We start from the raw sequence: 18,537 nt of genomic DNA, 5'->3' as shown, positions 1-18,537 counted from the left end.
CTCAGAGTAGTCGTACTAGTACAAGCGTCCAAGCACAACTGCTTTCCGCCCGCCACGCGAGCCGGCTTCTCTCCCGCTAACCAGGGCGCGCATGAGCGACAGCCATGGTGTGACACGAATTTACACGAGTTGGAGCGATCAAGCCCGAAGGCGCAACTCCTCATATAAATTTCTATTGAATGTTTTTTCTATCGGTTAAACATACTCCCCCCGTTGCGAAGGCTGAGCAAGATGGTATGAATAGTGTTTACAATTAGTTACATTACATGATTACAATGTTTGATTTTATAAAATTCAAGAATTGATTGGTAAAGGACATAGTAGAGTGATATTTCGTTTGTATATCCCTTGAGCCGTTCGGATTGAAGCTACTCTTGTCACATCATCATCTCCTGGATGAATGTCGACCACCACTCCCAGCTGCCACCGCATACATGGTTGGTTTTATCCATCAATAAGACGACTTGATTGATTGAAATTTCTCCTTGAGAGGAATGCCATTTTGCCGAATTTGAAGTTCATGGAGGTATTCCAAATACCAACGTCTCCAAAAGTCTTGTCTAGCCTTGATAATGAATTGCCAAACATTGAGTCTGTTATCTGGAACATCAGAAAAATCATTTTCAGGCAGCATTGTGAGAGGACGTCCTATTAAAATATGAGCAGGCGTCAAGGCAATAGGATCATTAGGATCACTAGATAGAGAACAGAGAGGACGAGAATTTAGTATAGATTCTATTTGGATGGTTAGAGAATTCAATTCTTCGAAAGTGAGAAGTTGGTCTTTTACCACTCGTTTAAAGTGGTGTTTGAAGGATTTTACAGCTGCTTCCCAAATACCACCAAAATGAGGAGATAGTGGAGGATTGAACGTCCAGATAATGTTTTTGCGTACAGCATATTCGTTAACGGAATTTTGATGGGATTTTGAATTAAATAACACATACAATTCTCTCAATTGATTATTTGCGCCTACAAAATTAGTACCATTGTCCGAATAGACGTGAGTTGGAACTCCTCGTCGACCAATGAAACGACCAAATGCCCCGAGAAAACCTTCTGTTGTTAAATCGCTAGCAATTTCTAAATGTATAGCTTTAGTAGCCATGCAAACAAAGACGCATCCATAGACTTTAATTTTTGTTCTGTTTCTGAATTTACGTTCTTTAATAAAGAGCGGTCCAAAGTAGTCTACACCCACGTGGGAAAATGCCGCTGATTCGGTGACTCGAGATCTAGGTAAATTAGCCATTTTACCTTGCAGTATTACAGGCTGATGTCGAATGCATGTGACACAATTTTTTACAATTTTACGGATCTGGTTTTTACCGTCTAGTAGCCAAAATTTGTGTCTAAGATTTGAAAGCGTACTCTGTATACCTGAATGGTATAATTTTTCATGTGTTTCTCTAATAATTAAATCGGTAACATAATGACGTGAAGGTAATAAAATAGGATGTTTCTTTGAAAAAGATATAGGAGCATGTTTCAAACGACCTCCTACTCTCAGTAGTCCGTCTGAATCGATAAATGGATTGAGACATCGCAATCGTAAGTTCTTAGTCTCTCCGGTTTCCTTAATTTGTTCGATTTCATAATGATATTGTTCGTTTTGAATCATAGTCAAGATTTTTATTTCAGTTGATAATTTTTCTTCTACGCTTAAAGATTTGTATTTGAAGGCATTATTTTTTAACATTCGTAAACAATAAGAAAGGGAAATTATAAGTTTGGAATATGATGAAAATCGTTTAAACAAATTCTCAGTAGTGGCTAATAAACAGGTAATTTTCGAGTACCTGGAAGTTCGGAAGGAACAGCAGGCTTTAAGTTAGGCCAATTAAGAGAGTCCTGTGAGAGCCACGTGGGACCTTCTAACCACATTTTGTTATTTAAGAATTCAGAAGGAAGTTGACCTCTAGATAAACAATCTGCCGGATTGTCTTTGGTTCTAACATGTCGCCATTCGACTTTACTGCAAAGAGTTTGAATTTTTGTTACGCGATTTGCTTCAAAGACCTTCAGAGAGTTAGGAGACCGTTTGAGCCATTGAAGTACAATAGTTGAATCAGACCAAAACGTAACTTTAGAAATATCAAAGTCAAAGGAGGGAATTGTGTCTTTATATAATTTAGCAAGTAATAATGCTCCGCATAATTCTAATTTTGGAATTGTAACATCTTTGATGGGAGCAACTCGAGATTTAGAACAAACTAATTTTGTGAGTACGTTTCCGCGTTTATTTACTGATCTTATATAAATACAAGCACCATAGCCCACTTTACTAGCGTCACAAAATCCGTGCAATTGTATGTCAGTCGGATTGGGAAGTAAAATATTGCGCTCAATAGAAAAATCTTTAATCAGAGGTAATTGTTCAGCAAATTTACACCAGTGTAAATGTAGCTCTTGTGGGACCGCTTCGTCCCAGTGGACCTTTAATTTCCAACATTCTTGAATGATAGTTTTTGCCGCTAATACTATAGGACCCAGAATTCCGATAGGGTCGAAAATTTTTGCAATATCAGATAAGATGGTTCGCTTAGTTATTTTTCGCGACGAGTCAATTGGTTTGACTGTGTAAATAAATTCGTCCGTTAGAGAATTCCATGCAATGCCTAAAGTTTTAGAAATTGGATCATCATTGATAGCACAATCTAAATCTAAAGTTCTTTGATCGAAATTATCCAGTGCATGTCGATGATTTGAAGCCCATTGTCTGAGTTCAAATCCACCTTTTCGCACCAGTTGAATGATTTCATCACGCAATTTTAAAATTTCGGTCAAAGAATTAGATCCAGTTAATAGATTATCGACATAAAGATCTCGTTTTAATATTTTTGAAGCTGCAGGAAAATTATGAGATTCGTCATCAGCAAGTTGGTTTACGGTGCGTATAGCTAAAAATGGGGCTGCAGAAACCCCGAACGTAACTCGTTTAAGTTCAAAAGTGCTAATATTGTTATTATGATAGTAAAGAATTCGTTGAAATTTGTGATGATCCGGATGAATACAGATTTGCCGATACATTTGAGCGATGTCAGAAGTCATAGCATAAACAAAGGTGCGGAAACGCAAAATAATAGTGAAGAGATTGTCTTGTATAGTAGGTCCAGTTAGTAGAACTTCATTCAATGAGATACCTTTATCGGTTTTAGCTGAAGCATCAAATACAACGCGTACCTTGGTGGTAGTACTAGATGTTTTAATTATCGGATGATGGGGCATATAATACCCAGGTCCACTATCATCCGGTACGTGTACCATGTGGCCAAGATCGATATATTCGTTCATGACTTTAATGTATTCAGCCTTTAATGAGGAATCTGAATTTAGTCTCCTCTGTAAGGATAGAAATCTTTTATAAGCTAGTTGTTTAGAATTTCCGAAATCGACATCGTCTACGCGAAAGGGTAATTTTACTACATATCTACCGTCAGTATCGCGAGTAGTGTTATTTTGATAATAGGTCTCACACGTAGAATCATCAAAGGATCGAGAATCATTAGAACCTAGGTCTTCAATATTCCAAAATTTGGTTAATTGACTCGATAGATCAGTTAATTGACAAGTTACAGGAAATACATCTTTATCATTATTGACTCCCCCCGCTACGACCCAGCCCAGTTGTGTTTTTTGTAGTATTAAATCACAATCATTTTGTGAGCGATTAATCTGTCCGACAGATAGAAGAGAAAGTGTGGTACCTGAACCGATAAGGACATCTACAGGTCTTGGTATGTGAAATTGTGGATCAGCGAGTATTATGTTTTTAGGTATGCATATTTTATTACGTGGAAACATTTCATTCGGACTTAATTCTGCAATTTCATCAACGGTTAAAAATGACAATGTTCTTTTGAAATTTATCGTTTAAAGATTTACAATTTATTTGTACGACATGTTTTGAAAGGGTTTGCATTCCATTAACAGCCCCGATTGGAATAGAACAATTTTGCATAGGAAGTTTTAATTTATTAGTCAAATTTTCAGTAATAAAATTAGCTGTTGCACAGGTATCAAGTAAAGCGCGAGCTTGTATGAATTTACCTGCTGAATCACGCATCTGGATGAGAGCACTCATCATCAATTGAAAACGCGGTGTTCTAAGTATGGTTGTATAATTATGAACGACTAGTCAAGCTGTAGATCCCTTATCAGTTGTTACAGTAGCGGGTGATTCGATTTTGGCAGAATCATGTTTTGATACGTTAGCATTATTTGTTTGTTGAGTTGCATTTTGATTAATGTGCAATGCAGTATGATGGAATTTCTTACAGACTCGACATCTGCTAGAAGTGCAGTTTCCCTGGTGTACGCGAAGACAATTATTGCAGAGTTTACTAGATTTTACGAATTTTATGCGTTCTCCTACAGTTAATGCATTGAATGTGTGACATTTATAGAGTGGATGTAAATGTTTGCAACATGGGCAGGCAGAAGAGGAGGTTGTCACTAAAGCTCGAACTGGCGTGTCAGTTTTTTGTTTCTTCAAATTATTATTCGAGTGTTCATTACGTCTTCGTTTGGAAGAATGATCGGAATCGCGATGTTTATCGGGTCTGTGTGTATTAAGTCTGAAGGCAAAGTTTGAGATAAATTCACAAAATGATTCGAATGTTGGGAGAGTGTCGTTGTCAGTGAACGTTTCTTGCCATTTGTTTTTAATTTCTGATGGTAACTTATTTTCTAATATTCGTACAAGTAAGGATTCGGTAATATTAATTTGAAATGACTGTAGATTATTTATATGTTGCCGAGCATCATCTATCAACTTGTTTAAATTATCTGTTGTTGGGATCGAAATTGTATTAAGATTAAGTATCGAGTCATAATGTTTACAAATTAATGCTCTTTTCTTCTGATATGTTTTAGTTAAAAAATCCCAAGCTTTAATATAATTCTCTGCACTCGCATCAAAAAGCGCTAGCTTGTTAGTTGCTGAGCCAATTAAACATCCGCGGAGGTATAAAAATTTGTTTAGATCATCAAGATCATTACGTGTATCAATAAGTGTTTTAAATGTGTTTTTGAAAGATAGCCAATTTTCAAAATTACCATCGAATTTAGGTAAATCAGTAGTAGGGAGTTTAGCAAGTCGTTGAGTCTCAACAAAGGTAGTATTTCCCGATGTAGTATTATTCGTACTAATGTTTGCATTATGTGAATTATTATGGTTAGTTCTATTCAATTGAGTTAACTTTTCAAATTGATCCATAAGATCGTAAAATAATGTACGAACGTCTTCCGCGAGATTTACTTCATTATCCTCTGGTGTAGTTAATTCGAGTTTCTCAATAAGTTTTTCATATTGTTCAAATAATTCCTTTACTTTTTTAAAGCGATAGTTAATGGACTTAGTTTTAACACCTTCAGCTGTTAGTTCATCCTGAAGTTTAGTAATTTTCGAAGCTATCATTACGCGTTTTTGTTCTAAAGAAACCCTTGGGTTATCCATTTTGTGATAAATTTATAAAAATAACAGTAAGAATAATCGTGATAAATATCAATTGATAATTAATTGTCTTATTTCTATAATAAATAGATTACTTGTGGTGATCAATTTATCTAAGAAACGACTTAAACACTTAATTATAATTAATAATAAATAATTTGAGAATTAATAATGAAGATAGAGATTAATTAATAATTAATTATTCTGTCGAACAATAACTAGTCACCATACAATGACCAATTAATTGTCGATTATTAAATAATTAATTAAATTAAATTATACGTAAATAATAAGAATAATAACGTACGTAAATATTTAAATGATAACCAATTGCACTATTCGATTGATAAATTGATTGCCTAGTGACAACCAATCCGTCAGTCAAACTTAGACAATTAATTAAAATTACAAATGAATAAGTTGAATATATTGTCAAGTGATAAAATGATATGATAGTTAGTATTGAATAAATTTTAATAATTCAAAAACTTATCTCATATGTGTTGAAGTCCAACGATGCTGGCAGCAGCTGGGTGGTGTAGTGATTGGATCCTTGGATCGTCTTGCTCGTCTTCGCAAACCAGGGTTCGTGTGAACTTCAAACCTCACAGGAGGCACCAAATGTTTTGTCGAAAACTATCCACTTAGGCTAGTTTCCGTAATTGTTTTAAAAATTATAGTTAATTTGGGATTAGGATATTAAATAAATTGTGTCTCGATTTGTAGGGGAATAAAATGAAGATTTATTTATCCCCAGAGGAGGAAAACTCAGTTGCACTGAGAAAAAACCTCCTCGAATGAAAAAATGTACAAGTAAGAACGCAAAGCGTGTAGTGCGAATAAGACTATGTGTAAATTGCCGTCGCAATCAACACGAGGTGAGCTCAACCTTCTTAGAAACGCAAAATGTATTAATTCAGAATTCGTGAATTGACGCTAACTTTTAAGTTAACTAGAGTCGATTGATAGTGCAATACTAATTAATCGACGTACAACGTCAGTGTAAATACTGATAGATTATAATTATTAGTGTAGGAACTAATCAGATAATTTGACGTCAGAATTGAATAATTGATGAAATTTGATTTGATAGAATGATGGTTAAATGTCGAACGATGAATTTAATGTAATTTATTATAAGTATTGCGTATTAACTATGGATTGACTAAAGCCGCGTGGCTGATGCAATCCTTTCTCAATATGGCGCGTAATAACCGCGTGGCGTCACTTATTAATTTTGATTTATTTAACTCACTGAATAATTACTAATGAAATTTAATGATTCGAGAATTTAATTGGTAATTGAAATTAATGAAATTAATAATATTTAATGAAAATTTTAAGTGTTAAAGTAAATGCGTATTATACGTGATAAATCAGAAAACGATAGACTCAGAGTAGTCGTACTAGTACAAGCGTCCAAGCACAACTGCTTTCCGCCCGCCACGCGAGCCGGCTTCTCTCCCGCTAACCAGGGCGCGCATGAGCGACAGCCATGGTGTGACACGAATTTACACGAGTTGGAGCGATCAAGCCCGAAGGCGCAACTCTTCATATAAATTTCTATTGAATGTTTTTTCTATCGGTTAAACATTATTTTTAATTAAATCATTAAATATATTTGTCAAAATACTTTTGAGCGCTACTGTATATACTAGCTGTTACCCGCCCGCTCCGCTGGACGTTTATAGAATTGTATTTGTACTTTTAAACTTGAAATTTAATTAGAGTATTGTATTGACTTACAGAGATTCCAAATTTCATCGAATTGGCATTTACCTTTTATCCATGTGATCATTTGAGCTAATATTTATTGTAACTTTCAATGGGCAATTAATATTAAATTCCCGTGGCTTTCTTTAAAAAATGAATAATAATTGACACGAAGAAAAAAATTTGAAATGAGCATTGAAAGTTTCAGTTAAAGTTATTGTAAGTCTCATAAGTGAAGTTGAAATTTGTCTTGCTCAAAGTGCAGAGAATTCTGCTGTTAATTAAAATTTCCTCCGTAAAAAGAACAATTCATCGGTTAGTGATCAGCAAAAATAAATGTATGTTAATCTCTTAGTCCGTTGACTGAATAGCTACATGGAAAGTAAAATTTTGGAAACGCTAAAATGACTTTTTAGCCGCTGCCAAAGAGACGATTGTTGTAAGAAAATATAATTATTAAGAAAGAAAAATATTTAAATCAGTTGACCTTGGAGGCCATCCCTGTGATTTCCTGTTTCTCTTGAGATTCTATCAAATTTTATTTCTGTAGGAACAATATGAATTTTTTGACAATCATCACTCCCGCACTCCTATGCAGGGGAGGAATTTCGTAAGATCCTATTCGAGATGATTTCTACATTATAAACGAAAGGTTCCAACAAAAGTTCGAGGCCATAGAAACTATTGTTTGGAAATGAGAGATTTTCATTGTTAACGCGCCCGCAATCCCTTATGGGGTTAGAATTCGAGAAAATCCATTCTTAGCTGAACTTGACATCATAAACGAAGATTCCTACCAAATTTGGAGTCTGTAGAAGTTATTATTTGTAAATTGAAATTTTAGATTTTAAAATCCAGCCCCGCAATCCCTATCAGAAGAAGAATTTATTAAAATCCATTTTGTGATGATCTCTTCATAAGAAATAAAAAATTCTTACCAAATTTATATTTTTTAGAAGTTATATTTTGGAAATTAAGAGTTCTTATTGTCAACACTCACTCTCGCGATCCTCATTGGAGGTGATTCGTTGTAAAATCCGCTCTTAGATCATTTCTACCACACATATAGCAGATTCTTACCAAATTTGGAACCTACAAGAGCTATAGCTTGGAAATTGAAAATTTTCATTGTTAACACCCACCCCCGCAGTTCATATTTGGATTAGGTTGTCATTAAATCCGCTCTTAGATCATTTCTACCTCATATGTAGCAGATTCTTACCAAATTTGAAGTTTATGGGAACTATAGCTTGGAAATTAAAAATTTTAATTGTTAACACCCACCCCCGCAATCCCCTGTCAGGTTGGCTATCGTAAAATTCGTTCATAAATGATTTATACATCACTTACAGAAAATTCCTACCAAATTTGGAGTCTGTAAGAGCTACAGTTTGAAACTTAAAATTTTTCATTGTTAATACTCACCCCCGCAATCCTCTGTGAGGTGAGATTTCGTAAAATTCATTCATATACTATTTCTATATCTGTGACAGAAAATTCCTACCAAATGTGGAGTCGATAGGAGCTATATTTTAAAACTCGAAATTTTTCATTGTTAACGCCTCCGCGAACCCCTTTGGGGGAGGAATTTCTTAAAAACCGTTCCTAGCTGACCTCTACATGGCAAAAGTAATATTCCTACCAAATTTCAAGTTTCTAGATCTGATGGTTCTCGAGATATCCTGATGAGTGACTATATAGATAGGAATCTCATAATAATATAGATTAGGACTCCTATTTCATAACCACCACTGGGTTGACCGACATCATATATGTCCTATTATACGCAGAATAACGTGTTCTGATTGTAAACCAATTTTTATTAAGATTGGTCAAGCCGTTCTTGAGTTATAAAAAGACATACAGACAGACAGACAGACAAAAAAAAAGTCGGATGTGAATCAGCGCATTATAAAACGATTATTGATCACAAAATTAGATGAAAAAATTGAATGTACAGACAGAGTCAATAGATTTATATATGTGTCGGAGATAATATCGAGCTAGGTTTTCCTAGAGATAGGAAAATTCCCAATATTTTAGTTTGTCTGTTAGTTTTAAGCAAAATTGTAAAGCATAGAATATTTAATAATTATTTATGACTTAAGCCGATTTTAATTTTTATGGTTATGGCGATGGGCTTGATTCCGGAGTGACAATGGTCACCAAACGTAGCCGAGGTCACAGGATAGAAGTAAAAAGTATACAGTTAAAGATATCGACAGACAATGAGGGCTGTCGAAATATTTTTGAGAGAAGAAGTACTTGGGGTACTTAGACCAGTAGTTTTCGTTGAGCATTGATCAAGTAAAGACATCGAATATATCCTGCTGACCCCGGATTCGTTCTCGGTCTTATTCCCCAGCGCTTTTACCTTGTATATTAATTATATTTGGATAATTGTTAATCGCAGTATTGTTTATACAAGTTAGCGTACATTACATTTCAAAATTTAGATCAGTGTTATAGTTTAATTATTCTAAATTAATAAATAATGGAACAAATGAATCCAATGAACTGTACTAACGCCCCTAATAATGCTTTTCCTACATCAGAAGTGGGATCAGAATCATTTGCTGCATTCTTTTCCGAGCAATTTAAAGTGCTTTTGGAAATGCAAAGCAAAAGTCTTGTGAAGCTAATGAAAGCTATCACAAAACCGGCGTCACTGAATCGTAGTATTTCACTACCGAAATTTAACCCGGGAAATTCGTTCACTTGGTGTGCGACAGTGAATGTGTGTTTGGTGAAACGTCTTCTGGGAAACAGTTCATTAATTATTGTACTAATCGAGGTTTCTCAAGAGATCTAATGAGTGGCGAATCAACTCCTGCACCGTGGCAGCTCCTTCAGGTTTTGTAATGCATCGTAGTGAGTCGTTTTCATTTTGGTTTAATGCAGGAGCGGAATGCTTATTGATTAGAGAAAGTATTGCGACTAAGATCGCGGGTAAAAGGGAAAATAATTTAATAATTCTTGAGGGCATTGAAAATGTTAGCGTGAACTGTACCATACAAATTTTTTCTGACATAGCTTTTAAAAGCCATAAGTTAGAGACACTTATTCATATTATTGCAGATGATTATTTAAAATATGACATATTGATTAGTCGTGAAATAACACCGTCTGTCTTTCAACGCGCTGTTATAAGAGCCCTTGGTTAACTTGCATATACATACGTCATTGTGTATATGGATGATATTATGATTATAACTTCAACTATCGAGGAAGCGTTAGACAGACTTCAAAATTAGTCGTTATTCTCATTAAATCCGTATTCTCTGTTAATTTTTCGAAATGCTCGTTTCTCAAAACCCACAGGTAACAAAACCTTTACACCGTCTGACCTCAGGTAGTAAAATAAATATTGAATAGACTAAGGTACATGAAAATATCCGTCAGAAAATAATCTCTGTATTGACTAGTGAGCCTGTACTAATGATCTTCAATCCGAAATTTCCTATAGAGTTGCACACAGACGCTAGCTCTGGGGCTATATTAATGCAAAAATTAAATGATTCAAATAAGAGTTGTCGAATATTATAGCAAAGCTAATAGTTCAGCTGAGTCGCGATATCATTCATATGAATTAGAGACTCTATCTGTATTTAACGTAGTAAAGTTTTTCCGCCATTATTTGCATGGCTGACCGTTCGTAGTAATCACGGTATATAATTTGTTAAAAGCCTTTCAAAAAAAAGGCTGGCTTAAGGGGTTAGGGGTAGTCAGAGGCACGAAAAAATGAGAATTTTCAGTATTTTTTTTTTGCTATTAAATCATGTTATTTTACAAAAGTAGTAATATGGCATTATTATACAATGTTTTGACTTGAAGTCACGAAAATTTCAAAAAAAAAAATTTTAATTTCCAAAGTTATAGTAATAGCTGTCTGTGTTGACCCAGTTCCAAAAAAAGGTCCTTGCGGTGACAATCATAAGTCCTTGGAGATTCATCTAAAATTTTAGATGAATACCTAATGTCTCGGATAGCTTAACTGGTAGAGCCTTTGGCGCGTAACCAAATGATCCGGGTTCGAGTCCCGGTCTGGGCTGTCTGAATTATTTTTTCGGTTACCGAAAAATTCCTACTAAGTAAGGTCCCTCCTCCCCCCTTTATCCTTTATTTCCCCAGTTCCCAAATTTGTCTTTAATGACAAATTTAGCTATAAATTATGGCTATAAATTATAGCTATAAATTTAGCTACAAATATAAATAATGCAGTGAAGCGGGAAAGAGTAGGAGTTACGGTAATTATTACGTGAAGCGTTCCACATTCACGTAACAGGATATTGGTAGGAAAGGATTGAGAAAGGAATGTGGAGAGGGTCATCTTAATGTGAGTTTATAGAATATGCGAGAAAAAATTATTAGATAGCTCGGACTGGGATTCGAACCCAGAACCTTCCGAAGACATGTCGGCTACTCTACCATTTGAGCTATCCGGTCTATACTAAATTTCCATTCGCTTATTCTATATACATTAAGCCACACCGTCCATCTTACGGCAAGCATTTTTACAAATATAAATAATGCAGTGAAGCGGGAAAGAGTAGGAGTTACGGTAATTGCAATCGGATGAAAAAAATTAGTTTTATAAATAGATAATCCTGGGCCTGATCGGATTTTTTTTTTTTCAAAAATTAACAAAATGGCGGCCTCAGGAAATTTTTGTCTAGATTTTTGGGAAAAAATCAACAGTTAATTGGTCTTAAAAAATCGAAATTTTTGAAAAAAAAAAATCCTTCGATCAGGCCCGAGTTTATTATGTATTCCAAAAGCTGTATGAATTTTCCACACTAGTTGGTTGAAGCTCTCATTATTATTCTGATTGAATCCACCTAAACATCTTGAAAGTAAATTATCATTACTGAGATCGTCGTAAATATGTTTAATAGCTTTTAAAACATCAGGAGGTAAGCGAGAATAATCTTGAGTATAAGTATCAAGCTCTCCACTTGCTTCAGCGCGCTGGTAAAAGCACCAAGAATCTTCGCCTTTGGGACACATATCATGATTCGGATTTTCATCAGTCGAACCGTAGTGGTAAAAAGTTGCCATAATGGCAGATTTCATATCTTCAATAGAATCGCAATGACGATGTATTGATAAACCATAGTACACAGTTAATTTGTCTATTACTTTTCCTGTAAGCCTACCTCTACCACCAAGACCTTTTTGTTTAGTTTTCAGAGTTCGCAGTCGAGTCTCCATCCGCTTCTGAACATGGCCTATACATTCCTTTTTATTTATGGTTGTATTTTTGTAAGGATCTGCTTTTATAATTCCAGAATAGGATGACAATAGAACCCTAAAAGGGGTTTTCTTGAAGCTGCCGCTAGCTATCTGCTCCCGAGCGCTTTGAACTACCCGAGCTCTCTTTGTTATTTGTCGAATAACTCAAAAACTAATTATCGGATCGACTTGAAATTTTCAGAGAATATTTTTAAGATATTACACATAAAGAAAATGCAAAAAAAAAATAATTGATTTTTTGAAAATTCTGACTACCCCTAACCCCTTGACACCAAGGGTTCACCGTTGGTGGGCTTTCTTACAGACTTTTAAATTTGATATCGTGTATAGAGAAGGTAAACAAATGGCTCACGCTGATTTCTTTTCGCGTAATCCTATTACAGAACAATTGCGTAGCAATTCAAATAAAATTTTACAGAAACGTATTAATTTGGCCGAAGTTTCCGATGATTGGCTTCTTGTTGAGCAGTGGCGTGACCTAGAAAATAGTAAGATAATAATTGATTTAGATAATGATGAGATTTCGTCCGATCTTGCTAAAACCTATGAAGTACGGTCTGGATTACTCCACCGAAAAATCCAAAGGCGAGGTAAAACATTATGCTTACCTATTGTTCCACGTGCTTTTAGGTGGTCGGTAATAAACCATGTGCACGAGTCAATTATGCGCTTAGGATGGAAGAAAACACTTGTCAAGGTTTGCGAGTATTATTGGTTTGAAGGAATTACGAAGTATGTTCGTAAATTCATTGATAACTGTTATACCTGTAGAGTTTCCAAATCAAGCTCAAGTAAAGTACAAGCAGAGATTCTTCCTATTCCTAATACCAGCATCCCTTGGCATACAGTACATATGGATATTACTGGTAAATTAACGGGTAAAACGATTCAAAAGAATACGTTATTGTTTTGATAGATGCATTTACCAAATTTGTTTTATTACATCATACTCGAAAAATAGATAGTGTCAATACTATTAAGGCTCTGAAAAATGCTATATCATTGTTTGGCCCACCGACCCGTACAATTGCGGATTAAGGTAGATGTTTCACAAGTAAAGAATTTCAAGAGTATTGTACCTCACAAAACTCAAAATTACATCTTATAGCTACGGGTTCGAGTCGGGCTAATGGCCAGATAGAATGCGTAATGAGTACCCTAAAAAGTATGTTTACTGCAGCCGAAACGAGTAGAAACTCTTGGCAAGCAGTTGTAAACGAAACTCAATTAGAAATAAATTGCACTACCAATCGCGTCACCAAATCCAGTCCCTTAGAGCTATTAATTGGTAAGGTGGAAAGACCTTACGGATTTTTAGCGCATGAAAATACCGAAGTTAGAAAAGTAGATATCTCCAATGTAAGTCTACAAGCTATAAGTAATATCGAAAGTAATGCTCTTTATAATAAAAATAGGTTGGATAAAACGAAGGCTAAAGTAGTTAAGTTTAGTATTGGTGATTTTGTATTATTGAAAAAAAAACGAAGAAAGAAATCAGACTAAGTTAGATCCGAAATTTAGGGGTCCATTTGTAATAGCGGAGGTTTTAGAAGGAGACAGATACATTTTAAATTCAGTTAAAGGTAAAAGAACGTATAAATACAGTCACGATAAATTAAGAAAATGCCGCAGAGTTGTGTTCCTAGCGAGTTAGATCTTAGTGATCCTGAGGATGAAAATGACTCAATAAATGTAGAAAGCTCTGAAGAACATTGACAGTAATTTGAATTAAATAAATTTACACCACTTGTCCAGTGTGGCAGTGGACTCTAAAGCAATTTATATGTGTTTCCTTTACACTACTTGTCCAGTGTAACAGTGGAGTCTAAAGCAATTTAGATGTGTTTATCCTGCCATTTGCAAAGAATAAAATTTACAGAGAATCTACAGCTTGTGAAACACAACTGGCATCAGCGATTACACAATTTGAAGTTCTTCAACATATTTTATAAACTCTGACATTCTCCGTTGTTCGGTTAGATCCCTGAATTGGCAGATTATTCAAAGTAGATCGTTCATTATTCAAAGTTGTTGATTTAAATCTAACGTTAAGCAAAAAACAAATTTTAGATGCTCCCGAGGACGTGTGATCGTCAGGATGGCCGTGTCGGAGATGATATTGAGCTAGGTTTTCCTAGAGATAGGAAAATTCCCAATATTTTAGTTTGCCTGTTAGTTTTAAGCAAAATTGTGAAGCATAGAATATTTAATAATTATTGATGACTTAAGCCGCTTATAATTTTTATGGTTATGGCGATGGGCTTGAGTCCGGAGTGACAATGGTCACCAAACGTAGCCGAGGTCACAGGATAGAAGTAAAAAGTATACAGTTAAAGATATCAACAGACAATGAGGGCTGTCGGAATATTTTTGAGAGAAGAAGTACTTGGGGTACTTTGACCAGTACTTCTCGTTGAGCATTGATCAAGTAAAGACATCGAATATATCCTGCTGACCCCGTATTCGTTCTCGGTCTTATTCCCCAGCGCTTTTACCTTGTATATTAATTATATTTGGATAATTGTTAATCGTAGTATTGTTTATACAAGTTAGCGTACATTACATTTCAAAATTTAGATCAGTGTTATAGTTTAATTATTCTAAATTAATAAATAATGGAACAATTGAATGCAATGAACTGTACTAACGCCCCTAATAATGCATTTTTGACATGTATATATATATATATATATATATATATATATATATATATATATATATATATATATATATATATATATATATATATACGAAAAGTCCTTAGCCATTTTTCAATTAACCGCATAGATAATTAATTATTAATTAAAAATAACGTCTCTTTATTTTTAGAGAGAGAGCGCCAGTGTCCAGTACAATATATGCCAAACAAAGACACAACTAACTGTATTGACTAACTAGTTTCTATAGCTAACGTAGTCACACATATTTACTTACACATTCACACGTGCAAGCATCTTCGTTGGAACGCACTTGACTTGACACTAGTGCTGTCTCTCTCTAACGCATAAAAGGACGTTATTTTAATTAATAATTAATTATCTATGCGTCTGATTAAAAAATGGCTAAGGACTTTTCGTCTCAGAATATTTTATTCATCAGATGCTACAATGGCGTCCGTTACTTCTGGGACACTCTGTATATATATATATATATATATATATATATATATATATATATATATATATATATATATATATATATATATATATATATTGTGATGCCTTTTCCGGCACTGGCGTCGACAGGACCGGATCAGGTAAACAAAAATTAATTGGCCTACCTGGTTCGTAGATTTTGTTGGGCGCCAGGAACTCAATGTTCCACGGGTCGATCTCGCTGTTAATCTTCGTTGGGCGGCGGGTCGGTGTTGAAGAGATTCAAAAATCGAATAACGGCAATCGACGGACAAAGAAATCGAAATTGGACGATGGGATCGGTTAATCAGAGCAACAACAATTAAACAAAATAATTGAGGCGTGCACTTCTAATCCAGCAACGGTTTATTCAACAACAAATATATTTTGTCGGCAATGTCGCATTAATAACAAAAATTATTTTAACGCAAAAATAATTCTAACGCAAAATTAGTGCTAACGCAATGATTCAACATTTCAAAATAAAACAAATTACAAAAAAAAAAAAAAATATTCGAGTAACCAAAAATAAAAATTACAAAGTCTTTTCTTAAAAAAAATTAATTAACTCAACTCGCCAAATTTATTCAAAAATTTTCAAAACAAATAATTAATTCAACTCGCCAAATTTATTCAAAAATGTTCAAAACAAATAATTAATTCGACTCGCCAAATTTATTCAAAAATTTTCAAAAAAAATAATTAATTCAACTCGCAAAATTTATTCCAAAATTTTCAAAACAAATAATTAATTCAACTCGCCAAATTTATTCAAAAATTTTCAAAACAAATAATTAATTCAACTCGCAAAATTTATTCCAAAATTTTCAAAACAAATAATTAATTCAACTCGCCAAATTTATTAAAAAGGAAATAATTATTTCAATCGCAAAATTTTATCAAAAATTTCTATCGCAAAATTTAATAACAAAATCTCAATCGCAAAACTTTATCAAAAATCGCAACCGCAAAATTTATTTACGAAGTTTTCTTTTTTTTTTTTTTTTTTTTTTTTAAAAAAAATAATAATATCAATCGCAAAATTCAACCAGTAATTTCAATCGCAAAGTTCTTAATACACAAATTTCTAGAGAATATAATAAATTCAATCGCAAAAACCTAATAAAGATCTCAAAATTATCCAAAAATAATTCAAATCGCCAAATGGTTCAACAATGACAAGAAAAAAAAACAAATTATGCGAAGTATTCGAATTAGTGAACTTATTTTACAAAGCAATTTACTAAGTCGCTTTGTCGGGTATTTGAAGCTCGAGGTAGGTAAACAGTACTTATAATCCCGACCGAAAATTCCACACACACAAACACGTGACTCAACGGTACCGTGCCGCAGAGTGTCGTCACTAAGCTTCAAAAATACCGCACGGAATTTATTTAATTCCGTGCAACTCGAATTATAAACAAATTATTTTAACACGACGAAATTCGCGGTGATGACACCCTGGGGCTAATAAAGACAGCGACCAGACTTACCCTGCAGCTACCGTAGACGTCTCGGGCGATGCTGGCAAAGTAGGCGAAGTTGGCGGCAAAACTGACGGAAGAGCGTCGATATCTCGGCGATGGCGTATCCGGGGTCGTAGTGTCCAAAACAATTCGGCGAAATATTGCACAATAATGTACACAAATGTACTCACGTCAGCGACAAATTTAAAAAAAAAATTACACAGCAAAAATCATCAAAAAGAGAACTGCACGATGCCACAGTCACGGCGTCCAGATCAGAATTCCTCGTTAATATCGCTGCCTCCTCGGCAACACATGCTCTTTTCTTTTCGGTTCGTTCCCAAAAACTCGCATCCAATCAGCTCACAGCTCCTTCTAGCCGGCCGTTGTATGACGGGATGCGTCTAGTATTCCGTTGTGATCGATGATTGGTCGATACTTCGATTAGTGATCAGCCTCGTGTTCAGATGGCGCCTCGCATACTTGTTGTTGATCGCTCTCCGTCGTCATTGGTCCATTCAAATTTTCTCGTCGTTCCATCCTCGCGGCCAGATGTCGCGTTGATCGTCGATGGCTCATAGAAATTCGCGGGTCGTCTGATCGCTATAGTCTAGTCTCACTCACTCATGCATTCAACAATAGTTCACACTCATTCCAGTATTCTTTTTATTTAAATTTTTAATTTAAATTCGGCGCGTTTTCTTTTACTAATTTTACCTCGAGCTTGTCATTCTGATCGGGAGGCTGCTTGGGGCGACACAGGCACGTCGAATCTCTGCTTTTCCTCAGCTTAGCCAACCTAATAATTTTTAAACTCGGAATTTCAAATTTTAGAAAATTTTTCCTATGTCACAATATATATATATATATATATATATATATATATATATATATATATATATATATATATATATATATATATATATATATGTGTATATGTATATATATAATTAATTTTCTAACAAAGAAAATAAATCTTCACCGAATTCAATTATTAATAATTAATATAAAAAAAAAAAGAATTGAATTAACAATAATCAAATCGCCGAATTTATTCAATAATAATTAATTAAATAAATAAATAAACCTAATAATCAAACCACCGCTTTGAATCAATGATAATTAATTATAGTTATAAAAATAAATAATTACTCGCCGAATTCAATCAATCATAAGTCATTAAATTTTAAACAAATAATCAATTCGCCGAATTTAATTAATAATAATTAATTAAATTTTAAACTAAAATAATTCAGTCGCCGAATTGGACTAACTAATCAATTAGATTTAAAAAAAAAAATAATCAATCGCCAAAATTAATTAATAATAATTAATTGACATAATAAAATACATAATCCTACGTCGCATTTAATTTAATTAATAATAAATAATTAAATTCCCTCTATGAAATAAAAATCGAACGTCGCAATTAATTTAATTAAAATAAATAATTAAATTCCCTTCGAATCCACACTAAGTTCAGTGCGGCAAAGCTCAGATTTAAACTATCAACCGC

The 18,537-nt window shown here is 34.2% G+C and overlaps 2 protein-coding genes across 2 annotated transcripts; both read right to left on the bottom strand.

Annotated features, from left to right (window-relative positions):
- Nucleotides 1-451: 451 nt before the first annotated feature.
- Nucleotides 452-4,084, bottom strand: LOC123258945. Its single transcript, XM_044719201.1, has 3 exons — nt 4,051-4,084; nt 1,880-3,821; nt 452-1,799 (listed from the first exon to the last, which is right to left on the bottom strand). Exons 1-3 carry the CDS (start codon nt 4,082-4,084, stop codon nt 452-454), a joined length of 3,324 nt encoding a protein of 1,107 aa, XP_044575136.1.
- Nucleotides 4,085-4,138: 54 nt separating this feature from the next.
- On the bottom strand, nt 4,139-5,458 carry LOC123258943. The gene has a single exon (XM_044719200.1). It carries the CDS (start codon nt 5,456-5,458, stop codon nt 4,139-4,141), a length of 1,320 nt encoding a protein of 439 aa, XP_044575135.1.
- Nucleotides 5,459-18,537: the final 13,079 nt, after the last annotated feature.

This window comes from Cotesia glomerata, linkage group LG2, assembly GCF_020080835.1.
Source record: "Cotesia glomerata isolate CgM1 linkage group LG2, MPM_Cglom_v2.3, whole genome shotgun sequence".
Taxonomy (NCBI): Eukaryota; Metazoa; Arthropoda; class Insecta; order Hymenoptera; family Braconidae; genus Cotesia; species Cotesia glomerata.
This window is presented reverse-complemented; position numbering and strand designations above follow the sequence as displayed.

What these genes read in the sequence shown, in the direction of transcription:
- LOC123258945 (XM_044719201.1), bottom strand. Translation starts at nt 4,084, where the DNA reads ATGAGTGCTCTCATCCAGATGCGTGATTCAGCAG. An exon ending in CCAGATGCGTGATTCAGCAG is followed by an intron (nt 3,822 to 4,050) that starts GTAAATTCATAC and finishes ATGAAATTGCAG; the next exon opens with AATTAAGTCCGAATGAAATG. An exon ending in TTCTTAAATAACAAAATGTG is followed by an intron (nt 1,800 to 1,879) that starts GTTAGAAGGTCC and finishes CCGAACTTCCAG; the next exon opens with GTACTCGAAAATTACCTGTT.
- LOC123258943 (XM_044719200.1), bottom strand. Translation starts at nt 5,458, where the DNA reads ATGGATAACCCAAGGGTTTCTTTAGAACAAAAACGCGTAATGATAGCT.